Source organism: Macaca thibetana, chromosome 12 (assembly GCF_024542745.1).
Source record: "Macaca thibetana thibetana isolate TM-01 chromosome 12, ASM2454274v1, whole genome shotgun sequence".
NCBI classification, from domain to species: domain Eukaryota; kingdom Metazoa; phylum Chordata; class Mammalia; order Primates; family Cercopithecidae; genus Macaca; species Macaca thibetana.
The window spans coordinates 8,676,058-8,702,925 of NC_065589.1; the positions used below are offsets into that span (position 1 = coordinate 8,676,058).

The 26,868-nt window shown below is 44.9% G+C and overlaps 1 protein-coding gene and 1 long non-coding RNA gene across 2 annotated transcripts in view; one reads left to right on the plus strand and one right to left on the minus strand.

The window, feature by feature from the left end:
- TRPM8 (transient receptor potential cation channel subfamily M member 8) overlaps positions 1–23,141 on the minus strand; it is a 96,602-nt gene extending 73,461 nt beyond the window's left edge. Inside the window, exons 1-5 of the mRNA XM_050750491.1 lie at positions 22,994–23,141; positions 13,832–13,953; positions 10,257–10,330; positions 3,500–3,656; positions 1,864–2,041 (exon numbers count right to left, since the gene is read on the minus strand). Coding sequence (XP_050606448.1) covers positions 1,864–2,041; positions 3,500–3,656; positions 10,257–10,330; positions 13,832–13,948 — 526 coding nt within the window. The 5' untranslated portion in view covers positions 13,949–13,953; positions 22,994–23,141. The remainder of the gene's footprint in view (positions 1–1,863; positions 2,042–3,499; positions 3,657–10,256; positions 10,331–13,831; positions 13,954–22,993) is intronic.
- On the plus strand, positions 2,041–26,837 carry LOC126932041 (uncharacterized). Its single transcript, XR_007718092.1, has 3 exons — positions 2,041–2,458; positions 23,482–23,546; positions 25,789–26,837. It is a non-coding gene; the product is annotated as an uncharacterized LOC126932041 (long non-coding RNA).
- The last annotated feature ends 31 nt before the right edge of the window (positions 26,838–26,868 follow it).

Sequence of the window (26,868 nt, forward strand, 5' to 3'; positions counted from 1 at the left end):
CAAGTGGACAACCAGCAACAATGAAACTATTCAACTTCTTCAATCGCTTCACTTCATCTACATAGAAATAGGCGTCCCAGCCCAGGGATTTTTTTTGTCTGTTTTGTTCTGCTGTATTCTAGCACATAAAACAATTTCTAGCACATTATAGGCATCCAGTAAGTATCTGTTTGGTGAATGAACAAGGTGTGTTCAGGATTTAGTAGCAAGGAAGCTGAGTTGCTCAATTTTGTATCAAAGTGACAACCCACAGTGTCCCCTCTGGTTGGTCAGGAAACTGAGAAAAATAAATGGGAAAAACAAAACAAAACATCTCAGTTTCTTCCTGACAACAACAACAAAAAAAAAGCCCACATCTAGATTAGGACACGTTTCCTTAGTTCTATCAGTCAATATTAATTCTGCATAAAAGAGGTTTTTGGTTTTTTTGTTTGTTTGTTTGAGACGGAGTCTTGCTCTGTTGCCCAGGCTGGAGTGCAGTGGCCGGATCTCAGCTCACTGCAAGCTCCGCCTCCCGGGTTTATGCCATTCTCCTGCCTCAGCCTCCCGAGTAGGCGGGACTACAGGCGCCCGCCACCTCGCCCGGCTAGTTTTTTGTATTTTTTTAGTAGAGACGGGGTTTCACCATGTTAGCCAGGATGGTCTCGATCTCCTGACCTCGTGATCCGCCCGTCTCGGCCTCCCAAAGTGCTGGGATTACAGGCTTGAGCCACTGCGCCCGGCCAAAAGAGGTTTTTAAATGTTAAGGCTGGATAAACTGAATCTAATCATGAACAAACATCAACTAATTCCACTTTGAGAGACAGTCTACAAAGCAATTGGCCTATACTCTTCAAAAAATGTAATGCAAGACAAGGGAAGGCTAAGAACCAGTTCCAGATGTAAGAAAACTAAAGAAGAAAAAAAAAAAGCAAAGCTAAATCGATTTGGAATACAAATTGAGAAAAAATAATGTTTGCTCTAAAGGACTTTGTTGAGATAATTAGCAAAATGTGAGTGTAAACTGTGAGATAGCAGTATTGGTCCATGGTAACTGTTCAGGTTTGAAAATTATATTGGGCTATGTGAAAAAAAACCCTGTCCTCAGGAGGGGCATGTTCATCTACTTAGGGAGTTAAGGATCATGATTCCTGCAACCTGCTTTCAACAGTTTCCCCCAAAATCATATGTAGATATTTATGGAACAAGATGAGACAAATGTGGGAAAATGTTAACAATTGGTGAATCTAGGTGAAGAATGTACAGATGTTCATTGCATTATTTTTGCAACATTTTTGTAGATTCAAAACTTTTTAAAATATAAAGTTAAAAAGAAAGAAAGTGTTTCAAGTAACACAGCCTTAGTTGCTTTGACCTCAATCAGACACAGGATGCTTACAATTTTTGTATTTTCAGTAGAGAGGGGTTTCACTTCTCAGGCACCGTTCACTACTTTCTTTTTTTTTTTTTTTTTTTTTTTTTTTTGAGACGGAGTGGCACCGTCACTACTTTCAAAAGTGCATCACCGATCTCACAATTACAGACCAAGCAAATTACAACGGTCCTTTTCAATTCGCCAGAACCGAAACTCTGGGGAAAATTTTTCGTGTGTTAATAACAAAATGAAAATCTTACAAGATTTAAAAAATTCCCCTAAGGAAGCACCTTAACGCTGATTTAGAGTTACTTTGTGACGCTCCCCCACTATCTGCCAGAGCTCCCCGTCCATTCATTTGAGGATATTGCTTTCAATAAAATAACGATTAATCAGATGGTTCTAGCAGCATCCGGATTCTCCGGAATTGCACACGGGAACTGCCTCCTCTGCTCCCCAAACTTGGTGCAGCCCGAATGGAAGAACCGGGTCGCTGCTCCGACCCCCACCTTTGGACTGCGCGATGTAGATGAGCCGGCTGAAGATCTTGCGCATGCGCGGCTTCAGGGCGAAGTTCTTGGCGCCCCCGGTCACGGAAATGACCAGGTTGGGTGTTTTCAGGTGCCAGTGCTGGGTCAGCAGCTCGTAGAGGATTTCTGCGTCCGTGTCGCAGGACAGACGGATATACTATGGGGGGAGGAGCAGAAGCATCGAGATAAGCCTGTGTTCTCCTGAGGTCGGGGTTTAGCATCCGCGCCAACACCCCGCCCACGCTTGCCTGCTTCTAGAAGAGGGGCGGGGTGGGGGCAGCAGGGATCGTGGCACTGGGAGTCCCAGGCGGGGGCCATGCCAAGGACCCACGAGGAATGGAAGTGTGAAAGGAAAATAAATCTTGGGGCCCGAAAATTCAAGCTAGGAACTGCTTGGGACAAACCTGCCTCCCACTCTATTCAAAGTCACCCCTCAGCTCGCAGAGATGAATGCAGATCTGATTCCCTCCTTTGGAGAGGCTAATCAGAAACTCAGAAGAATGCAACCGTTTGTCTCTCGTCTACTTATGACCTGGAAGCCCCCTCCCGTTTCGAGTTGTCCCGCCTTTGCCTGGTGAGTTGTCCCACCTTTCCAGAAGGAACCAGCGTTCATCTTACATATGTTGATTAATTGTCTCATGTCTCCCTAAAACGTATAAAGCCAAGCTGTGCTCTGACCACCTTGGGCACGTGTTGTCGGGACCTCCTGAGGCTGTGCCAGGGGCGTGCGTCCTCAACCTTGACAAAATAAACTTTCTAAATTCACTGAGACCTGTCTTAGATATTCAGGGTTCACAGAAGGAAAGCAGAGTTGTGGGGAGAGCGGGGGCGCTGCAGGGGCCCGGAAAAGCCCCATAGGCCACATGGAGAACTTTGGACTTTGTCCTGAAGGCAGAGGGGTACCTTGAGGCGTTTGAAGCAGAGTAAGAACAGGGTGGGCTTTGCATTTAGGGAGTCCTCCAGCAGCCCTGCTGAGGCCACAGGGAGGTGAGCAGAGCTGCGGGCAGCAAGAGAGGGCATCGGCCCATTCCGGGGCAGAGGCCCTGGGGAGAGTCAGCAGTGGATGGGGCTGAGTCATCTCCCAGGGATGCCATGGGGGTTTGGGAGATGAGAGGCCCGGGCCCTGCAGGAGCAGCCTGTGGACGGTGCTTTCATTGAGACTGGGGGCACAGAGGATGCAGGAGAGGTTGTTTCCCATCATTAAACACCTTTGCAAAACCTTGCTGGAGAGCTTGCACAGTGAGTATGGAGGGAATGCATATTCAGGGCCATATGTGCCTCAAGAGTACCCAGAGCTAAACAGTAGGGTTCACAAAAGCATTCATGGGGCCCTGGGTAGCAATGGGGCTCAAGATGGGTGTGGCATGGATGCCTGCTTTGTGTGTGGACACAGGAGGCTAGGTGATAATCCAGTCCTTACCTGTTGAGTTTTCCTGTTGAGCATAGCCTAATAACTGCTGTCTGGCTTTTACAAGATGTCTCGTTTTCTGCACTTTTTTGGTGTTTACTAACCATCTCTCCTGCCTCCATCTTATTAGACATTCCAAGTAAATCAAGGTAGCCCAGGTCATTTTGGCCTGTGAATTAGCTACCAAAGCAGAAAACCACTGCTTACCTTCCCTTTCTTCCCCAGTGTCTCAAACTGAATATCCCCAAAGGCGTCCGTAGGAAATTCCTTGGTGTGTTTCTTGTAGTTCCATTTCTCGCTTTGGTTGATCTGGGTGCCCTCCATGTGCTGGCTCTGGGCATAGCCACACTTGCACACATTCTCCCTGATAAGCACGGTGATGTGGACAGGAAGGAAGGATTTCATTGAGCCTGCTTATGGAAACTGGCATTGTTAACTTAAATAGACACACAAAGGATACCTTCAAGTCTTATTTTCAGACTGTTTTCATCATCTCAGTCGCTTGCGTAGAAACTAGTTTGATGTGGACCAGCGCAGTGGCTCACGCCTGTAATCCCAGCACTTTGGGAAGGTGAGGTGGGCGGATCACTTGAGGTTAGGAGTTCAAGACCAGCCTGGGCAACATGGTAAATGCCCATCTCTACTAAAATACAAAAATTAGCTGGGTATATTGGCGGGCGCCTGTAATCCCAGCTACTCGGGAGGCTGAGGCAGGAGAATGGCCTGAACCCAGGAGGTGGAGGTTGCAGTGAGCTGAAATCACACCACTGCACTTCAACCTGGACGACAGAGCCAGATGCCATCTCAAAGAAAGAAAGAAGGAAGGGAGGGAGGAAGGAAGGAAGGAAGCTAGTTTAATGTTTTATCCCTGTTGTTTATTGTCTCTTCACCAACAAGCTGGCTCTGTGATAGGACAGAACAGACCCCTGCCCTCATGGAATCTAGCTTCGGTCCATGGGACTTATGAGACTGAGTTTCAGAAATCTGGAAACTTTATTCAGCTTCTCAAACAGTTCATAACCCACAGGAGCCCTGAGTTGGCCTCAGCGCCTCAGCACCAACCCTGCCAGTTTGCCCAGCCAGTAAGGCTCTTCTGAAGCGAGGTGAAACATCCTTCCCATGGGCCGAACTCACCGGGAAGATGCATTCCTTTGGCAGAGACCCAAAATGTTCCAGACTCTAGAGAGATCATCCTTTCCTTATTGGACATTAGCTGCTAGAGAGACTTTCAATAATTTGGGGTAGATGAGGACAAACTGTGCGGTAAATGAACACAAGTTCTTCTCATTAAAAATGCAGTGGAACTAAATTCATCCATTAGGTGACACAGAGGCATAACAGGAAATTGGAACAGGATAAAAAGATATGCAGTCAGTGGTAAATCCTCTTGCCCTGTGCCTTTGCCAACATACCACTGTCACTCGACAGATACTGACTGAAAATCCACTCTGAGTCAGCCCTGGGCTGAGCTTCACAGTAGCCCAAGATGAGCTGGATGTCCTTCCTGCCCTTAAGTTGGTCTCTTAGGAATAGCTAAGCACGACAGCTGGCAAAGTGCAGAGGGACAAACAAAACACCTCCTTTCACTCTCGCACAGCCCCTCCCCTGTCAGGCTTGCCATGAGGGTTGGAAATGACGCAGAGTGTTTCGCTGGGCCTGGAATGTGGCACCTGCTCCCTCAAGGTGACTTAGGTTATGGTGGTGCCATACATGCAAATCAAGGATTAATGAAGGCAGTGGCAACAGAAAAGAAGCAAAAATGCAGTTAAAAAAAAATCTAAAAATACATTCTATGACTATTTGACCTCTCTATCGAGGGCATCCTGAGAAATGTGGTCTCCAAAGACAGGAGCAACAACCACCAAGATTCCCATTTAGCCAAAAACAACTTCCGCTCAGTGAGGCACTGTTCACCCTCCTCCCAGCTTCCTTCTGCCTGCCCCACCCACTTGGTTCTGCATCTCTCCCTGCTGTCTCTCTGACCAATCTTTGGGCAAGATCCAAGGGTGCTAGGGATTTGAGGGGGCCATGGCCAATGGAGAAGGAGAACAGAGAGTTCTGTCCCGAGAAGGCCAGAGAGCAGCAAAGTGGGAGACATGTTTGGTCACTGAAACAGGCCCTAAGGGCACAGCTCTCCTTTTGTCAGTGGGTGACTCAATGCCCTGATTTGCCCAGGACAGTCCCAGTTTACACCTGTTGCCAAAGTCCTGGTAGGATCGGTGCCTCCATCACTCTTATCCACGTCCTAGACCCCACAATAAAGTCTGTGGCCACGCATTCACCACTCACCTACTAGGAAAGGCATCCCCCTCTGCAGATGTGGATCAGTACCAGGATGCAGGGTCAGATAACAAGATTCAACCCCACTCACCCCCAGCATCCTTGTGCAGTGCACAGCCCAGGCAACCATACATGGTGACTCTGGAGCAAGGATCCCCTGCACAGGCTGAGTCAAAAATATATAAACTGAGGAAATCCTGTTAGGGTTTGCTTCCAGCTGGACTCTTTATCTTATATTCTCTGTCCCCATGTTTCTGGCACATCAGGGCATTTAGCAAATGTCCTTTGAATGAATGAAAAAATGAGTGAATAAATACATTGATTGATCTTCTTTTAAATAGTTTGTATCCTCAACGATTTTTGTAAAGTAGATATGTTTTCCTTCCAGAATACAAGCTTAAGTATAAATAACTGTTCATGGCAAGAGAAAGGCTGTATTCTCAAGGTCTTCTTCACTGTTCACCTTATTTAACATATGGCAAAATGTAGGATTAATTCTAAAAGCACTCTGTGGTGGGAGGTCACATTTTCGTTTACAAGCTGGTAATAGTGATATGCATTTCTATGACTGTTTCTAAAAACACAACAGGAGCAGAAATGAGTTGCCTTATGGGCAAATTTTATGACCACTCCAGAAGCAGATAGATTCCCAGCCAAATTGTGGCCAAGTTTCTGCTGCCTGGATGCAACTGGCTTCAGCTGGAGCTGCTCTGCTAATAGTGATCTTCTTGAAGTACTGGAAGCCCAGGGTAACTACCAAAGCCACTCAACAAAGAGACGCTATAATGAGGAACAAATGCTTCTCAGCAGCAATCCTCACAAGGAGCTTGCTCTCCTGGGGGTTGGGGATGCTGCTGGAGATACAGCAGGGCAGGTCCCTGCTAGAGATGGTGCATTGACACAGACTCCAGTGAGACTGTCTCTTCTCTCCAACCTCGTCTACACAGTAGGATCAAGATGAGCCTGTTCATATAACTGAATTGTGGAAATGCTCATAATTGACAAGCCCAAGGATGGGAAGTTAATCCAGGATTGACATAGGCATCCCTTTCTTAAGAATTTGAAATTAGGACCAAAGGAGCTGCTCCCATCTCTCTGTAGGTCTGGGCCTGTGACCTGGAAGATCAGGCACCACAACACAATCATAGCTACTCTGAGAAAGAAGAGGACAGGGTGTGTAGGGAGAGGCAGAGTCAGGAACGGACAGAGGAGACCTGCCGAGTACCCCTCCTCAGTCACTCTTTCTAACCACTCCAGAGGCCTGGCCACTGTCTGATCTTAGGTGGCATTTCTTTATCCCTATAGTAAATCCCTCTTTAGGTGTAGGTAGTTGAGCTCCTTGTAACCAAAAGTCTTAATTACCACACGGTATGAAAATGATCCCTATTCAAAATATTTCTCCAGGCATTTAATATTTTCTAAAGCTATGCAAATTGAGCTAGAGACTGGATCCAAAATCACCCTCCAGCAGCAAACTCGCCTCTGTGTTGGAACAGTTCCCAGGGCATCACTCAGTGTGGCCAAGAAAATGTCAACCAGGATTGAGAACGATGTTCTCAGCCCTCTCCTTTCCTAAGTGTTAGGGCACTTCCTGAGCCCAGGCTGCTTCCTCATGCTCCTCTTCTCTCTCCATGGCCTCCACTGTCCCACCATCCTTTGGGATCTGTCCACTCACCCAAGCTCATTGGAGGATGGGGGAGAGAATTCCCTGAACCACCTGTTCTTGCTATAACTGAAAACAGACTGTTGAGCCCTTTTCCCTGCTAAGGGTAGGGGTGTGTCACAGGTGACCTTGACCAAGAGAGCTGCCTGGCAGCTCTGGTCTGTGGGCTGGTAGCCCTCTAAGCACCAATTTGTATGAATTGGTTTATAAATGGAGAAGAGAGATTGCCAGGAAGGCATTGGGAGTGCAGATACCTGAAGGAGGAATAGGGATGACAGATAGGAGAAATGAAGAGGACAGGAAAGCATCAAGACCCTAGTTCTACCCCCTTGGACCAAGTCTGAATCCTGTAGTACTACACTGTCCAGTATGGTAGCCACAGACCTCACATGGCTGTTTAATTTTGTATTTAAATTAAGTGAAATTAAATAAAGTTAAAAACATTCCTTGGTTGTCCTAGCCACATTTCAAATGATCAATAGCCAAATGTGGCTAGCGGCTACTGTATTAGATGGTGCAGACATAGAATACTTTCACCATGGCAGAAAGTTCTGTTGCACAGTGCTGCTATTGTGAAGGTAGCATTCTTTCTGTTTCTACCTGGAACCCAGCATGGCCAAGGAAGTGAGAAGTGACTAGAACAAATCCAGACCTAGGAGCTTACTACCCATAGTGTGCCAGAAGGTGGCTCCTAAGCTGGCAGCACATCTCAGAGGACACAGCAGCAGGGGCAAATGTGCGGCACCATCTTGCAGTGGCATCCACAAGAAGTCAGAGTAGAGAGGCAAGGGTGCGTTGGGCTTAGCACCAGGGTGGCAACCCTGGAAACTCTCAGGAGAGACTTTGGCAGCTTATGTCATCTAGTGTGGCAAGTAACAGCAAAACCAGGGTATCAATATAATTAATCGTCACTTCACTTGATGCCCTTGTCTGATGGGTAACTTAGATTACATGGAGTGTTCTCACTACCTATGGAGAGAGAGAAATAATAAATATGGGGGATTCAAAGATTATAAAATCCTGCATCCTTGCATCCCTTCTGAGATGGGAACTGAGGTGTTCCTGTGCTCTGCTTGTGTTGCTGAGGGCTGTGGCTGCCCACCACATCTCCCTTCATTTTGACCCAGACTTGAGGTGTAATCAAGCACTGTAAGGTGGACAGCCATAGGTTTCCCTAACCTGCATCTACTTCCCCTTCTGCTAGTAAGTGCGCCCTGATTTTCCCATGAGGAATCATCCCTTTCTGCACTGGGTTCACCTGGACACATCACCCAAGGCTTGCCAATCAACATATTCCACTGTCCAACACAACTAATCCATCCTCCAGCCCTAGGGGTTAGTTTAGAGATAGGCACATGGCCCAAGCCAGACCATTAAGAGCCATGAACATCAGCCCAGGACTTTTGATGGAATTGCTAGGAGCAAGGCCCTCTTTGCTGTAAGTGGCACGTGGAAAGCTGATAATGCACAACCAACAATGACCATTTTGCCTCCAATAGTGAGGAGCCTGTCCATCAGAGAAGGACAGAAACAACAGGTGGAAAGAAACAGAGTCTTGGCAACATTGTTGAAGCCCTGGATCGGGCTGTGCTTTTCAGCCACAAGATCCCATTATCACACCCCACAGAATCCCCCCTCCAGCTTCCACTCATGCCAGTTAGATTGAACATCTGTAACTGAGAACGTGTTGAGGAATTTGTTCTGCCCAAAGCAATGTCATTCTTAGAAAGGGAGGCAACTGAGGGTATAGAAAAGGCACAACCCTGGAATCAGAAAGCCTGGGCTCAAGTCTCTCATCCTTCTTCCACTGGACATGTGACCATGGGTAAAATACTGAACCTCTCTGGGCCTCACTTGCCTTAAAGATAATAACAGCTTCCTTGCAAGGAGATTGATAGTATTAGCAACCCAGTATGTAAGTCCCATTCATGAAACATACAGGGGATAAATAGTGGACTTACAGAGCTTATACTTTGTCGGAATGACTCATGATGCGTAAGTTTATACCAGTGACAAAGCAGAGATCTCTTAGTTTTTCTGATGTTCATTTTCTAATTCACATGGAGTAAGAATTATGCTCTGAAGTATTATGGTAGGTATTTTATATGCTGTGTCACTGAATACCACCACCACCCATGAGGTATACTTTTGCTAGCTTTTTAGGATAAGAGAATTAGCTTTAGAAAAGAGAATAATTGGCTCAAGGCCAGCCAAGTCAAGGTCGAAACCAAAACTGGTTCCAAAGCTTTTTTCTTATTTCTACATCCTTCCTCTGTTCATTGCCTCTGTTCAACAGAGGGTCTTTTCATTATAAATTACAGCAGCAACTTCCAATTCATAGCTAGACTGTTTCCTGCATTGCCAGCCAACAAAAAAAGAAGAAGGGGCAGAGAGGAATAAGGAGAGTGGGAGGTAGGATTAAAGTTGTTTAATTAGATTCAAATGCATCTTCTGCATAAGGGGTGAGCACTAGTCGACCCATTCACTCATTTGCTCATCAACATTTATTGAAGATCTCCTGTAGGCTGAGTTGGTGAAGCCTGCTTTTGTAACCCAGCCTTAATGTTCCAAAACACATGAGACTTAGAGCAGATGAACACTCAGTTAGAAGGAAAGACCCAAAGTCAACAGCGGGGAGGAAAAGCCTGACGGAGGAGCCAGTAAGATGGACATATGTACACATACATGGTATTGCCAGCCAACTGCTGTAAAACAACTTTCCTCACCAAGGTCACTCAGGTGGGTTCCCAATCTCATGGGAAGACTGAAGAGAGTGACAGCCTCCCTCAGTGACTTTTCCCACTATTGCCAAAGTTGAAAATACCAAACAGAATTGTATAGCTCTAAGTAACAACTACAAGCTCCTTGCCAGATCCTTCCTGCCCACACAATGTTTCTGAGAATTATGAGACGAAGGCATCTTTAATAATGAACCAGTGAGCATTCGTTTGTTTGTTGTAATGGTGGTTGATAATTTTTTTGAACATGGAAAGCAAAAATGGAGGGAAAATGGTAGCTTACGTGGCCTTGGAATCTTTGGTAAAGAAGACACATTCTCGTTTCTTAAAATTTGCTTGAATAAAATTCGCCAAGTCCTTCGGAGAGAGCACATTGAATAACACATTACTAATTCATTCTCACCCCTTGCTGATATTAATGAATACCAAATATGATGTAACCCCACTTCAAGGGCTTTAAGACTTTACCACATATTCATAGCATCCAGCATTGGTTCATGCCTTTAGAATACACAAAGCTTTTTTTAAAGATGCAGACATTATAATTTTTATAACTAAATGGAAAATTTTTCTAAAAGTATTTTGGGCTTATCTTGTATATAAACAGTATTATAAATAAATATAAATCATGTTTTAAAAACATAATTAAACATAATATAAAAACATATAAACTATGTTTTTCCACCTCTAAGGCTACCATGGAGAATATAGGCATTGGATGATAGTTTTTCATAAATAATATATCAATGCAGATTCCCATTCCTCTTATGCTTGCTGTTTAAAAGAAGACATATTCCAAAAACCCTTCATAATTGTATTTATCCCTCCATGAGCGAGGTAGTTAGGCACATCTGGGACCTAATTCTGACAAAAAACCAAAAGCCTTTATAAACCAAAAGCTTCCCTTAAGTTGGCAGAAGCAAACTATTTGGAAACAAATGAAAACTCCTTTAAAAATACCTACACTCCTTAAAGTGGAAGAAGGTATTTGCATCATGTAGGAAACATCATAGGATTGGTAGCCAGAATATGTAAGCACCATACATCAGTGAGAATGAGACAGGCAATCCAATGGAAAAAAATATGGCCAAAGACAAGAGTAAGCATTCATTGAGAGAGAATAAACCATAAACACATGAAAGGAAGCTCAACCTCATTCACAATGAGCAAATGTAAAGGAAAACCACAGTGAGATCCCATTTCACACCCACCAGGTTAGCAAAAATATCAAAGGCAATAAACACCCAGCATGGTTGAAGGGGAGGGCAGTGGGATTCATGCCCAGCACGGATGGGTAAGTAAACAGATACAGCCATTCCCGAACGTTGTCCACTATTGCCAGTAAAGTTACCTCCCTGAGGAAGAGTCCCTGGTGGAGAAAGGCAGGATTGTCCCATGAATGACTTGCACACTCAGAATGCCTGGCAAAGCTGCCTGGCAATAAATTTTCAGCCTCAGAGGGCTGCCTTTCCCTGGGGAGGTGGGGCTGCTAGGAGCTTCCTCTCCCCAGCAATCCAATGCCACTTCCCACAGCTCACCAGATTACTGGTAGCTGGAGTTCTCAGACAGCTTTACACACAGGTGGCCTCATAAGACATGCCACTGACACCAGAGCCAGCCCTGACTTCTTATCCCCCCACCCTCCCCCAGCAAGGCTGCCACTAGCCATGCACTGCAAAGGGGGAAGTCCCCTCTCCTGGATGAAGTTCACAATGTGCCCCCTTCCCTTTCACCCTCTGCCCCTGCAAGTCCTATGGTATGAGAGAAAGGTGACCACGTGCCTTATCTTCCCAATCCTTTGAACATAAGTTTCCCCATAAGTCCTGTGTCTTAAACCCAGACCCCATGAAAGAGAGATGTTTACTTTCACCCACCAAGCCTCAACTCAAAGAATATTTTCCGGGTAGACATGGCTTCCACATCTAAGAATGTTAAAAGCGGTATTGCTCTTAATAGCAAAGCCCGGAAACCCACATGCTATCCCCCTTAGGCTGAATAAATAAACATAAGCACACAGTGGGGCACAGCACAGCCGTGAAATAAATCAACAATGGTTACACATCTCACCGTGGATGAATCTCAAAAACAGTTTTGAGAAAAAAAAAAAGGAACTTACAAAAAAATACTCATAGTACAATTCCATAAATGTTCAAACCAGAACGAAACTAAACAATGTATTGTTTAGAGAGATGCATATACTCAAGTCATAAAATTATAAATAAAAGCAAGGAATGGGTAACACAAAATTCAGGATAGTGGTTATAACCTCTGATAGGAGAGAGGAAAAGCCAACTGGGCGGCCACATGGGGGCGATATGCTATTTCTCAAGTGGGTGGTGGGCACAAGAGCATTCATTTCAATATTCTTTTTAAGTTGGAAATTCACCTGTATACATTCTTTTCTATGTATCTTTCAACACAAACATTTTGAAAGCAAAAATAACTTCAATGCTCACCTGTACAGTTTTGAAAGTCTGTGATGCCCATTTTTACTTGTAATTTTCTCATCCACTTAACTAATTTCAAGTCTACTTAACAGGAAGGAAGAAAACAGCTGTGGAAGCTGTGTAATCAATGATCATGAGGGAAGGGTGATGATTTTTAAAAACTGCTTTGTTGCTTAAAAAACCCTCTGAAAATGCACTTTGCAGAGGTGTGCGTGTGCTTGGGGGCAAAAAGGAACCCCCCAGAGCTGAGATGCTCCTGCGTGGCCTCAGCAGTTCTACCCATAGAGATGCCTGCATCTGGGAGGGGGTGACCTGCAGGGGCTGAGGAGAGGAGACCCATCCAGCAGGAGGTCACAGCAGCAGGCTCGAGAAAGAGTCAGCCTCTGTCCATCTCCAGGGCTCCGATGCTGAGGCCAGGTGGATCCCTCCAGAAAGGCCCTCCCAGAGGTGCTTCGTCACTGGGGTTGAAGGAAGAGAGCAAGGGGGTAAACACTGGAAAAGCTACCACTGCCCTTGACCCACCGTTTGCTTCTCCCGTGGCCAGGACTGAGGTGAGACTGGGGAGCAAGTGTAAGGAGGTGCTCAGTCCCTGCAGGCATGCAAGTGCAGGGGCAGCCCCTGAGGACTGGCACCTCCTTAACTTTTGCATCAGGGGTGCCTCACTTGCCTAGTCCGGGCCCTGGGAGGCAGACCCAAGCTGGGGGAGAGCAGGTTTTTGTGTGTGTGTTTGTGTGTGTGTTTTCTTACAGCTCAATGATAGATCACAAAGTCAGCCCCCATGAAACCCACCAGTGAGATCAAAATCCTAAACAACACCCCAGAACTGCCCCCCACCACCAATTCCTACTTTCCAAAGCTAGGCACTATCCTGACTTTTTAACACTGTAGTCCGGGAGAACTGGATGTCAGGCTGGAATGTTGTCTTAATTTCTTGACAAATGAGAGTGTTGGACAGGATCTGAGAGCGGGTGGAAAACCTGCAGGAGGGAACTCAGCCCAGTGTCAGCAAAGCCAGGCACAGAGTGGCAGAGAGGTGCTAAGGACACACCTCCCGCTGGCACCTAACCCAACTCCAGCTCACCCAAGAAGCCACGACTGGGCACGTCTGTGTCCTGAAGGCAGCGTAGAAGCTGGCTTGGAACCAGGAGAGACGGTACGAAGGAGTGCAGCTAGGAGGCCATTGCAAGAACAAATGCAGATGGACCCAAACTGAGACCCTGGCCATAGAGCTGGAGAAGGGACTGAGATTCAAGACCCAGACCAGAACCAAGAGCACTGAGCATTAAGTAGTGAAAGGGATTGTGAAGACATGGCATTTAAAATTTCCTAAAAGTCAATGTGCAAATGCGTGATTTAACGCCTTATGAAGGTTACAGCGAAACCTTTCAAACAGGTGATGCGCATGACTTACGCTTTCACTGTAAGACAAGTCTGTGCTCCGAGATGCGCTGGAGTACAGGGTCCGGGTGCTGTCCAGAGTGCCGTTCCTTCTGTTCCTCATGCTGAGCTTGGCTCCCCCAAAGGACATCTTTTCTGTGGCGATGGGTGGAGGGGATAAGTTTGGGTTACAAACAGTAAAAGGGCTTCCTTCAAAGTTTCACCCCAATACCTCTTTCCCTCCACCCTCTCCCCTTTGCCACATGCAATGTCCCACACTCCATTCAGCCCATCACAGTAATTGTGCCCCTGCCCCTAATTCCTCTTCACCCTCCAAGACCCAGATAGTGTTTCCACCCCTCAGCCCATTCTCCCTGGACCCTCACCCCTGAGTCAGGATCCCTTCCTGGGCGCCCCCTCTTTGCAGTGGCCGAGTGCATGGCCCCACCAGACTACAAGCTCTGAAATGGCAGTCTGTACCACATGCATCACAGTGCACTACATCTGAGGGGCTTGCAATAACTACTTGTTAAGTAATAAATTGAGAATGAGGGGAATCTACAGAGCAGTCTATGGCTAGCAGCCTGTATTGGCCAGAGGACTTGGACCTCAGGCAGAAGAGAAGACCCCTGCCCCTGAAGGGTGGTGGGTAGGGCTTGGGGGTCAGCATGCCCCAGGTCATCCTGAAACTCTAATGCCCAAGACTTCCCTCTTGGGCTCTGGAGTAGGCTGCGAACCTGGGCATTGCAAAACCTGATCTGTCATGCAATGCTTCCTCGGGTCCCCGCTCTGTTTTTCTCACTCTAAGATGCCCACATCCCATATTTCAGGAGGCCCCTCTCTCCTCGTCTCCCAAACTCTAACTCAGACCCATATCCCAAGCTCGAGACAGAACCCGTCAATACCTACTCAACCTCTAGGGTTGTCCTGCAGACACAGTAAATGAAAACACCATCCTGCACGCCGTGTCTCCCTGAGTCCCCTCCTCCTGGCTCCAAGCTCCTCCCTGTCTGTCCCACCACATCCCAGTGGCAGTCCTTCCTCCTCACCCCTTCCAAGGCTCTCGTGTTGTCTCTGCACTTGGCAAGGGGTCCTGCTGGTCTCCACCTCTCCGGCCCGGCTGTGCCCACCTCCCTCTCTCTCTGGGCCTGCCTTTCCTATCTGGGGTCCCACACCCTGTCCAGAGCCCTCTTCCCCATACCCCTCCAGCTGTCATCTCCTGCTCATCCTCTAGGCTCAGCTCACTCATCACTTCTTCAGGGAGATGCCCCACAACACCCAGGCTGGGCAAGCGTTCACCTGCCTCTGTAGCCCCTTCAACCTGCACCAAGCTGCGGGCATCATGATTTGTTCAATGGTCTGTTTGACCCCTGTTAACTTGCTGAGGCCAAGGACTGTATCTTGTTCACCACTAGACTTCCAGGGCCTGGCACAGCGCATAAAGGAGATCTGCATGAATATTTATTGGACGAATAATTTGATTGAATCGATACCCCCTCGCAAATCCTCCTTCGGTTTGCAAACTACTTCCACATCACCTTCTATAACTCCCAAATGCAGAAATGTCTAAGACACAGAGCAGACCCACCACTCAGCCACACTCCGCTCTCAGACCCTCAGCCCAGCGACCATGACTCCTCCGTCCAGATCGCCCATCCCAGGCCAGCCACAGGCCTCCCATGCCACAGAGACTGTCACTGCTTTAAAACGCACTCCGAATGGTTGGTCTAGACTGTTTAAAACAACAAGCGCTTCTTTTACTTCTCTCCCCAGGCATTTCAAAGAGAAGCTGAGAGTATTAATTGGCACTTTACATACATTATTGCAAAACCACAAATCAATCCTGCAAGGTATTCACTATTATTCCCTTACAGCAAATTGCTTCTAAGTAGGGCACCAATGCTTAGGAAGTGACTGCATTTGCCTTGAAATGAAAAACTGTTTATTTCATTGCACCAGAAAAGGGGTATTTTTGCCTTCAAATCACATTTCTATCAAACAAAACATTGGGAAGTCATTTAACAGATGCAACAAATAGCCCTCCTCTGACATTCCGGATGCCTTTCTCAGCAGCTGGTAGTCTCAGCTGGTTCTCTGAGACCAGCTGATATTCAAGTTGGTTGACTCTGGGTCTTGGCATACAGTCTTAGAAAACAGCTATCCCAGGACTGCAAGTTTGTTGATCTTCTAGACACATTCTGGCAGGACTTCAGTCTCGGAAGTGGAAGAAGCATTGGAAGAAGGAACCTAAGGCCTGAGGCCCAAGAGAAGCAATATGGGAAGAGAGCGCCTGGGGCCCTGGAGAGTGAGGGAAGGGGTCTGCTGAAAAGGAGATGCCCCTGAAAAAGAGTGAACGGGAAAGGCAGGCGGAGAAAGCCGATCCCTTGGTGCATCACGTGCCAGGGAGAAGTAACAAAATCACACTGCCAGATCCAGTGATCCAAAATTCCCTGGAAAAAAATGGGCAAAGGGCTGGGATGTCCATGCCCAGCATGAGTCCTTCTGCTCCTGACTCGCCCACCTTGGACTTTTTGGTCAGTGTCAGGAGAAGGTCCCTGGGGATGATCTGAGCACAGCAAAGCCTAGGAGGAACCCGTGAGAAGCTTTTCATCCACGGGGATGTCTTTTTATTTCATTCAACACTTTTCCCCCCAACACCATAAAAAGAGTTCTGTTTTTATTAGAGTTTTGACCTGATAAAGAAAATCCTGATGGCAGCCTCCCTGCTCTTCTTTCTGCCCGGCATGTTCCCCTGATTCTGAAGTCCTGGTATTTTACTGATTCTAACCAGATACTGGTCCAAAATTTTTACATTGATCATAAGCTCTCTTTACATGCATACTCAATTTTGGCTGTTTTTGTTTTTTTCCAGCTCTGGACAGTTTGTTGTTGTCATTGTTTTATTGTTTTCTGGCTACAGCCTCCACAGGCAGGAGAGAGAGTGAGGTGCTTCCCCAGGCACGATGGAAGCTGAGACTAGAAGTCTCAAGACGCACCAGTGAAATACTTAATTGACAGTCATCCTTATTTCTAATGAAATTGGCACCCTAATCAGGTGTGGCAAAGACTGGCAGCATCGTGTGACCCAATGTCAAACCAGAGAATGTGCTCAAGATGTGCAGTGGATGCCGACCCATGGAGCCCCGCGTGGTAACCTGGTGCCAGCAGCATTGGGTAGGCAGAGCATTGGCAGCAGGGGACATGGCAGCAGGGGACGTGGGGCTGTGTTTCTCCACTTTAACCCACCCCACCAAGGAAGGAAAACCCCTTGGTACAGCTGCACCAAACCTGGCTGTGGCCATTGCTAGAGGAGCCATGGAGAACACTGGAGATTCATCATGTCAGTAACAGGCCTTTCAGAAGAAGAGACTGTTCTACTTACAAGAGACACAGTCATCAAAAAATCAACAGAATAAATCTTCCCTGAGATAAAGAAAGATGTGAGTCTTCACAATAAGAATCTCACTGGGTCCGCTACCAAGCAAAAGTAACAGGGCCGGAGGTATCCAGATGAAATCATTTAAGTATAAGAATAAACATAAAAACGGCCAGGCATGGTGGCTCACGCCTGCAATCCCAGCACTTTGGGAGGCCAAGGCAGGTGGATCACGAGGTCAGGAGATCGAGACCATCCTGGCTAACACAGTGAAACCCTGTCTCTACTAAAACACACACACACACCACACACAATTAGCCAGGCATGGTGGTGGGCGCCTGTAGTCCCAGCTACTCGGGAGGCTGAGGCAGGAGAATGGCGTAAACCTGGGAGGCGGAGCTTGAAGTGAGCCGAAATCGCACCACTACACTCCTGCCTGGGCGACACAGCGAGACTCCGTCTCAAAAAAACAGAATAAACATAAAAACATACAAGCAATATAGCAGAAAAAAATTACTAAAGGAGGAAACCAAGCTGGTATAAAACTTCTCTTCTTCAATACTATGAACTAGAAGAAAATGGAACAGTGTTTATATTTTTTTAAGAGGGAAAAGATTGTGATCTAGGAATCGTATCCTGAGCCAATTCAGCTGTGAGTGCAGTAGAAAGACACACTCAGGAATGGGGAACAAGGAAGGCAAACACTCACATAACTTTAGGCAGTTCAGGAAAGGGAGACAGAGAAGCTGAAGGGAAAATATCAGATATAAATAATAAGTAGAGATGACGTGGTAGAGGTTCGTTTTCAGTGTAAATGCTTATATTTTATCTCAGTGCACAAAGAATTAAAGAAACTTACTAAAATATTACATAAAACAAAGGAACCAAAGAGAAATAAGTGAGCTAAGGATAAAATAAGAGAAAGAGACTGGTTAAGTGAGGGGTTTATCCAGCCACAGGGGAAGCCTGTTCCGAGGTCCTCAGGGGGCACTAGAAATCATGCCCTAAACTTACTAATGGCTAAAGCAAAGGGATTGTAAAAAGAAAATACAATTTTAGGACCTTCCAGGTTGATTATGCCAAGGGGGAAAGTGAAGCTCTGAAAACAGAGTCACATAACATGGCTATTTTTGCACAACCCTTTCTGACTAACCTTTGCAAGGGTTGTGCAAAACCAAATGATGTTATTCCTTAACCAGATTCCCTGTCCTTCATTTTAACCTAGACTTACTGATGTTGGAGACAGAGACCCTTGCGAATGTAACCTCTTTACAATTGACTGTTAAGCAACCCCCTTACAGTATAAACAATAGTAGTCAATCAAATCTTACATCTGTACAGCAGACTTCATACAGAAAATGTGTTTCTGGCTGGGCATGGTGGCTCACGCCTGTAATCCTAACACTTTGGGAGGCCAAGGCTGGTGGATCACTTGAGGTCAAGAGTTCGAGACCAGCCTGTCCAACATGGTGAAACCGCATCTCTACTAAAAATACAAAACTATTAGCCGGTGTGGTGGCAGGCACCTGTAATCCCAGCTACTCAGGAGGCTGAGGCACGAGAATCCCTTGAACCTGGGAGGTTGCAGTGATCTGAGATCATGCCCCTGCACTCCAGCCTGGGTGACAGAATGAGACTCCATCTCAAAGAAAAAAAGAAAAAGAAAAAGAAAAGAAAAAAGAAAATGTGTTTCTGTTCAGCACCCCTGGTTTTGCCTGTATAAATGATCCTCCCTTTTCCCCATCCCAGGAGCAGTGATTACCATCCTTTGCTGTCATTCTGCTATCTGGATGGCTGCCCTCATCTTTGCACTTGAATAAACTTTTTAAATTGGATCCCGAGCCTTTTGATTATTTTAGGTTGACAGGATGAACACAGTCAGTTACAAGCTTCATGGCATCCATGAACTAACTTCAAACCCACATTCCCTGATACAGAGACCAGGGTGAAAAAAACTCCTGCATTTGGGGACAAGTAGGCTGGGGAGGATGGGGCGACTGTAAAGGGGCAGGGTGAAGGGGCTTTTCCAGTGATGGAACAGTTCTGAAATTTGGTTGTGGCAGTGGTTACGCAAATCTACTCATGTGATAAAATTGCATTAAACTATACACACATGAATGAATGCATGTCCAAGTGGTGAAATCTGGGTCCGGGCGTGTTAGTTCATGCCTGTAATCCAAGCACTTTGGGAGGCCAAGGCAGGTGGATCACCCGAGGTCAGGAGTTCGAGACCAGCCTGGCCAACGTGGTGAAACCCCATCTCTACTAAAAAAAATAACAAAAAATTAGCCAGGTGTGGTGGTGGGCACCTGTAATCCCAGTTGCTCAGGAGGCTGAGGCAGGAGAATCACTTGAATCCAGGAGGCGGAGGTTACAGTGAGCCAAGATCACACCATTGTACTCCAGCCTGGGCGACAAGAACTAGACTCCATTTCAAAACAAAAAAGGTGAAATCTGATAAAGCCTTTGCCTTGTGCCAATGCCAGTTCTCTGGTATCAATCTTGTATGATAGTTATGTGAGATGTCACCACTGAGGGGAACTGGGTGAAGAGTACACAGACCCTCTCTACACTTTTTCCTCTTCCACTTCCTGTGAAACTATAATTATCTCAAAATAATAAGTTAAAAGAAAAATGTCTATGCCAGAAGGACACTGGGCCACATAGTGGTAAATATCCCTGCACAGCCATGCAATACTTAAGGCACTAAACTTAGCCTGGTTGTTTCTTAGAATGTCCTAAATGCAAGTTGAAGCTATGCCATTAAAGCACAATTCAATGGAGTTATCTCCATGGCAGGCCCAAAGGATGGGACCTTCATAGAGAACTAAGGATTTGTCCAGTTCTAGGATTTACTTGTTTAACTATGTAAAGCTTTGCTTTCGTGTCCTTACTCAATAATCTCAATTATTTCTATTGATGGTCTTTACTCTCAAAAATTTCAAATAGGCCTGATGAATTTAATGGACTCTTAGTGACCACCATAGAGATAACCTCAGTAAAAATTAAAATCAAAATGGACTCTTGAAATACCGTTCACATTTTTTCAAAACTTCGCAATAGACCTACCGTACCTATCAGGAGAGACAGCACTTACAAACTAAGGACCAACAGTTCCTACAGTTTCTCACACAGGAAACTATACATCACCCTGCAGCCTGACTCACTGGACTCATTAAAACCCAGAGTGCTGGGCCCCACCTCAGAGCGTGAGATGTCTGGAGTGAGCCCCAGATTCTGTATCTCTAGCAAAGTTCCCAGGTGCTGATGAGGTGGCCTCAGGACCACATTTAGAGGACCACCGGGCCACAGATCACACCAAGGACCCCCTTGTTCTTAAACTACAATAAAATGTTTCCAGAGCGTGTAATCAAATCTTTTCAAAACACATGCATGTAGTTGATGGGATGTTCAAGAGGTGATATCATGTCAATTTTGGCTTTGTGTTCTTGTGTAGTCACAACTTGAACGTCTGAACATTACAATTTGTCCTGCTTGCACATACATACATCTCCATCAGACCAGGAACACCATCCAAATGTCAGTAATAAATAACTGCTATGTATTGTGTCATGTCTATTATATGCCAGGCACTGTACTTGTAATAAAATAATAATCTATGTAACTCATGGGAAGATGGATCCATGTATATCATGTGTTTCTGATGATCCATGTAAATGATCATGTAAATGATCCATGTAAATGATCCATGAGTTACATAGATTATTATTTTCTCCTTTAGATGGATGACAAACCAAGGCACAGAGAGGTTAGGAATCTTTCCCAAAGTCACACAGCTGATAAGTAGAGGATGCAGAATTCAAAATCAAGCAAGCTGGCCTGAGAGCCCAATCTTAAACATTAAGCTAATTTGTGCCACTTTAATACAGCTTTGGGAAGAAATAGATGGTCATCTTAACAACGTGAGCACACTGCCAAAATTTAAACAAAGGATTACAAACCTCATTTTGTTTGTTGAGGGGAGAGGTTGGCCATAGTACTGTTTTTATTATCAGTGGTCATGAATAATTTTAAATAGTCTAGAAGTCACCCATGAACAACAGAATATTCATGCATCATTTGAACTCAATGCAAAAAAAAAATAGTGTGCTATCTTATTATCCTAAGAAAAAAAGGCTTCTGGCGTGTTTTATAAGTTGCTTTTTAGCCCACCTATCACCATGGTCACATCAGTCCTAAAGTGTCATTTTCAAGCAGGATTGTCTAGTTCTAAGTCTCTTTCTGATTAAATTGGGGTGGGGGAAGAAACAAGATGTTCTCCTTTGCACACTGAATGAGAGAGGAAAAACTTGTTCATGCTCTAAGGAAAATGCTCCAAAGGGCCCCACACCAAACCCCAGCCATCTCCACTCTTTGAGCCATCAATTATTCATGAAATGGTGAGTATAACACTTGCAGAGGCTTCAAATGTAAATGACACCATCCAGAGAGATCTCCTCCACTCTTATTTTGGCAGGGGCATGGCAGTGGTGCATACAAGGGTTCCAATAACCTGAAAGGGTCACTAGGCACCTGTGCCTCCACGTCTCAGCCACCACCAGGAGAGAGTTAAGATTTATTTTGTTATAGGCATTATCCTGTTTTTCTAATTGCCTCTATCTGCCAAATTTTTTTTAAGTTTGAATAGATGGATGAAAACTAGGAAAATAGCAAAAGTCAGTGGAGGTTCCCAAAGTCATTGACCCCAAGGTATCCTGCTCCAAAAAGTAGAAGTGAGAAACAGGAGGTAGATACAAGCAGCAGGTGATGCTCCAAGATGCTATCACTGAGAGCCTTTTAGAATAAGAGGAAAGGCGGGAACCCTATGGAGCCTGGACCCCTACTGTCTTCGCAGATGCCAAGAATGATATCAGTTCTTAGGCAAGACAAAGATAATAATTATTATTATTATAAATTGTAATGTAATTATATTATTTGTAATATAATTATAAATATATTCATAATAATAATAAACAGCTTTTTTCCAAATTATAAAGAAATATGCATCCAAAGTCACAACCTTGGAAGTAAGTCCCTTGCACTGTTGAGATTTTGACAAGCTAAAACTTCTATCATGATAAGTATATTTGTGTAGCACATATAGAATAGACTTAAGGAATAACCACTTCCTTATGTTCAGCTCAAGAATCCTAACACTGAAAAAGTCAGCACTGGCAATAGTGGGCTGAAAATTAAATGGAAATAAAATCCTTAATTATTCATGCAGCCCTTCCGTGTTTCTCTCTTGCCTCTAAATAATACAAATGATGAGCATGTTTCAACGGGCTGGAAGAACGGAAGGAAACACTGTATGTACAAACAAGCCAAATATACCCTCTCCTATCATTATCAAAGAATATTTACTCTTTGAATGCATTATCTCCTGATGTTAATTTACATTTCACCATAGTCTTGATTCAAGAAAAACTTGTTTTATTATGTTCCCAATAGGATTGCTTCAGATAGTCTGTTGCAGAGTTCAGATGCCAGTGAATGTTTCATTAAAGCTCATTTAGGGAGTTTCTAACTCTTTCAATCAGAAAAAGAAAATTGTAACTCTATTTAAAGTCATTCAAAAATCCGGCAAAGATTTCCACATTTCTAAATAAATCTGAGTGAGGATTAGATATATCTGTGAACCAGCATTTTGCTTATGCCCACAACTCTTTGAGGAATTTAAATTTTTGTCTTCCTTTAGTTTCAAATCTTCATAGAAAACCTAAATGATGCCCCTCCCAGAGACACAAACTCATACTATTCTACAAGTTACAGCAATGGCAACATTTAAGGAGAAGCAAGAAGCAAATGTTGATGACATACCGTAAGTGATGGTTTTTATCAAGCAGGATTTTCTTTCACCCAAGGATCCTGCTGGTCTCTCCACACAGGGGGAGGAAAGCTTTTATAACTGGAATCTTCTTAGCCCCGCCTTCTTCTCTGAGGTTCTTTTAAGCAGAGGAACAAAAAACTTAAGCCACTGAAATTGCAAGAAGACTCCTAAAGCCTCCGCGCACAGTAGCAATTTAGCAATGGAATACGAGTAGGGAATGAATAATTAGCGAACATGATATTTTAAATGCTAACAAAGAAATGATACCAAATTCCCAATCTTAGCTTGACAATAACACCATAGTATGAAATCATTCTAATATTTAATTTCTGCCATTAATGGCACATTTAAAAACCGCAAATAAAATGGGAAATGCTTATTATAGAAAGTGATGAAAAGATTAATAAATTAAAAGCTCTTAATTAAGATTAGGAAAAAAATTATTAGAGGAAATTTAACCAACATTGCTTTTTCGCAGATTTTGTGAACTTTCCTCATACCAACTAAATGCAGTATTGAGCCAGGCAAGAGGGCATCACAGAGGTGAGCAAATCTAACTTTATTAATTTACAGCTATTTCCTGTCCCCTTGAAATTATACTTTGGAAGAACTCTCCTAGAAGAAATAAGTAACAATTGTCAGTGGGCAACTTTTGGTCATTTTACTTAAATCATGTGCCACAAACATAAGAGTTATATTATAACTAATGTTCCTTTGTGTTGGACATTGTTTCTATTATGTTATTTTCATATGAAGCATATGTCATAGAGAAATACAAATAGGATAGTGTATTTTAGGAACTGACTGCACAAGACATACGCTTGCAAAAAGGTTAGAGATGAAAGAGGAGGAGCGTGAAGGGGATTTTTACAAAGGCAGAGAGATTTGAGCAAGGTCTGAAAGGAAGGATAGAGTTGTAGTGATAACTCCCGCAGAAAGCATGTTCAATTCACGAAGAAAACCCCCGCGACAAAGAGACAAAAGACTTCAGACAGAGGTCTCAAACTCAAATATTCCAAGCCTCAGACAGGTCATAAAGATGAAGGGAGCAGTCAAGTGTAAGGTAGTAGGGAAGGGTGGGGGCTGTGGAAAACTGGAAATGATAGATTTGAATGAGGACCCGTGTAAGAAAAGATCCGGCCAGAAATGGAGAGAGAGAATCAGAGAAATCTCAGAATTACTCTAAATGTGGATCCCAGGACTAAAAACTACCATACCCAGCATGGTCCCCAAGCACAGCTATAGCACTGCACAGGGGAGCAGGTCGATCTGAGGAGCGGAGCAGCAAAATGAACTTTTTAGCTGTTAGAAATATTGAGCAAGCTGGGCACAGTGGCTCATGCCTGTAATCCCAGCACTTTAGGAGGCTGAGGCGGGCCGATCGCTTGATGTCAGGGATTCAAAACCAGCCTGGGCAACATGGCAAAACCCTGTCTCTACTAAAATTACAAAAATTAGCCAGGTGTGGTGGCATGTGCCTGTAATCCCAGCTACTCTGGAGGCTGAGACATGAGAATCTCTTGAACCTGGGAGGTGGAGGTTGCAGTGAGCCGAGATCATGCCACTGCACTCCACCAACCTGGGTGACAGAGTGAGATTCTGTCTCAACAAAGAGAGAGAGAGAGAAAGAGAGAGAGAGAGAGAAATATTGAGCCAATTAATTAAGCTCATGTGGACTTCTCTCATTCATTTTCTGGTTATTAAGCAAATATTTTGTTCTATTTCAATTTTTATTCCAAATCCAAACTTGTTTTATCCACAACAGATAATGTATGATCTGGCCTGAACAAGTTGTATTCAAGTATCTTTAGCAAGTCCTTAAAATCATACGTGAATGGATCCTTGCTGTGAGTAAGCATCCTCATGAAACAGGAGCGAGAGAGATGGAGATAGAGAGATATAAGTAGAGGTGTACGTATATAATGTACAGATTTGCCGTTTCATCCAAGACGCCACAAAATGCCCAATTCCTCTAGCAAGGTAGAAACTGTTTGGGTTTTTTCTTGAAGTTTTTTTTTTTTAAGACGCCGGATTGTTGCACTATCTTTTAATGCCAGAAGGTGGCTGCCCTGAGCAACCTCGGTCACACAAAGCCATTTCCAGCCACTTACCTTCTCAAAGCAGGTTTCAAAGGTGAATTAACGGCATTGTCCTTGCTCATCCCTGAACACCTTCCTTCCCCACTAAGATGAGCAGAGCCATTCTGCATACTTCCAGCTAAATGTGTAGACTCAGACTCTCAGCTCGGCTTCCCTATTTTTTGTGCCATGAGAAAACGTTGAAACGGAACAAACTGTACATGGACGATGACGATGGTTACAGAGCAGTGTGAATGCATTGTTGCCACTGACGCTGCACTTGCAAATGGTTAAGACAGCAAATTTTACGTTATGTGTATTTCATCACCATTAAAAACAATTTTTGAAAATATTCAGTGAAATCGGCTCTGGATTTGAACACGGTCCCTGACACTTGGCTACTTATGGGACCTTGAGCAAACTCCTCACCCAAGAGCCCAGCTCAGTAAAGTGGGACCCTATCACCCGTTTGGATTTTATGGGGGGAATCCTGAAGGACCAGCCATGCTGGATGTACCAACCCAATTAGAATCCTTCTTCCCTCCAATACCTTTAGTCGCTTCCAATTCAGGTCCACGAATTTGGGGTTTCGCTTTGCAGAGGATGGAAGCGGGAAGCGGTCTTTCTTGCTGCTGCCAGCCCTGCAATGAGAGTGAGGTGCCTGCCTCCCCTGCCGATGGTGAGCCGCCACCATATGTTCCCAATAGTGTTTTCCAGTGTGTGGCTTTTGCCCACCTGCACCAGCATTTCCGGGAGCACAGGCTGGAAATGAAGCTCCAGGGCCCACCCTAGACCGTTGAACTAGGATCTCTTGGTGGGTCTGAAGAACATGGCAATTCTCCAGTTGAGAAGAAGTGCTGTTAGAAGAAATGCTGTCACCCAACAGGAACAAGGTAAAAACACAGCCTGCTGGGTGGGGGTGAATGTGCTGTGCTGGGATCGAAGGAGAACAGGCAGGAACTTGGCAAAGACACAGAGAAGTGGTCACACCACCGGGGGGAGGCTCTTGGATTTCATCTCCAAGGCTCATTGCCTGGTGTTGTCTACACAAGGAGGGCGAGAAGGAAAAAAATAAAAGGTCAATACAAGCAATTTTGCCCAGAGCTTGGGCTCCTTCTGCACCATACTGGCTCTGAGCTACTGAGATCCCTTGGGTTACAGGAGAGCTTTCCTAGCAACTTGTGTCCTCAAAGAATCCCTCTAAAAAGCAGTGAATTGCCTGTTCACTTCCAGAGAATGGGCAACCCCAGGGCCCAGTAGCCCCCATGCCTCCAGCCCGCTTGGGGCCACACAGCTCCTTCAGACTCTGGTCTCTCTGTGTCTCTTCTGGCCTCAAGCAAGAAGTTCTTTCTCCAGTCCTGAGTTCAAGGTTCAATGGCCAGATGGCCATTGGCCTCAGGTTGGATTGTCCTTGGCCCTTTATTTAAGCTTCACATCTTCCCAGATCCCCTGTGGGTGACCTCACGAGGCATCTATCGAGCTCCATGCCTCTTTAGAGATTAAGTTTGTATTGAATAAATTGGGAATGTGAAAATATCAGTACCAGCCCCAGGGAACTATCCTTCTACCAATGCTATAAACTTAAAGAACTGTCCATGAGCCTGAGTAATAAAACGTGACATTTTAATGGGTATATGAAGGGGACAGATGCTTTTATTCTATTACAATGGCTGTAATTTTAATGAGTTTTTCACAATTTGCTTTATTCAAGTGAGGGTTTTTATAAGATTGTCCCAATTCTTATTCTTTTGTTCAATCTCAACCGACGTGATTTACTCTTTTCTAAC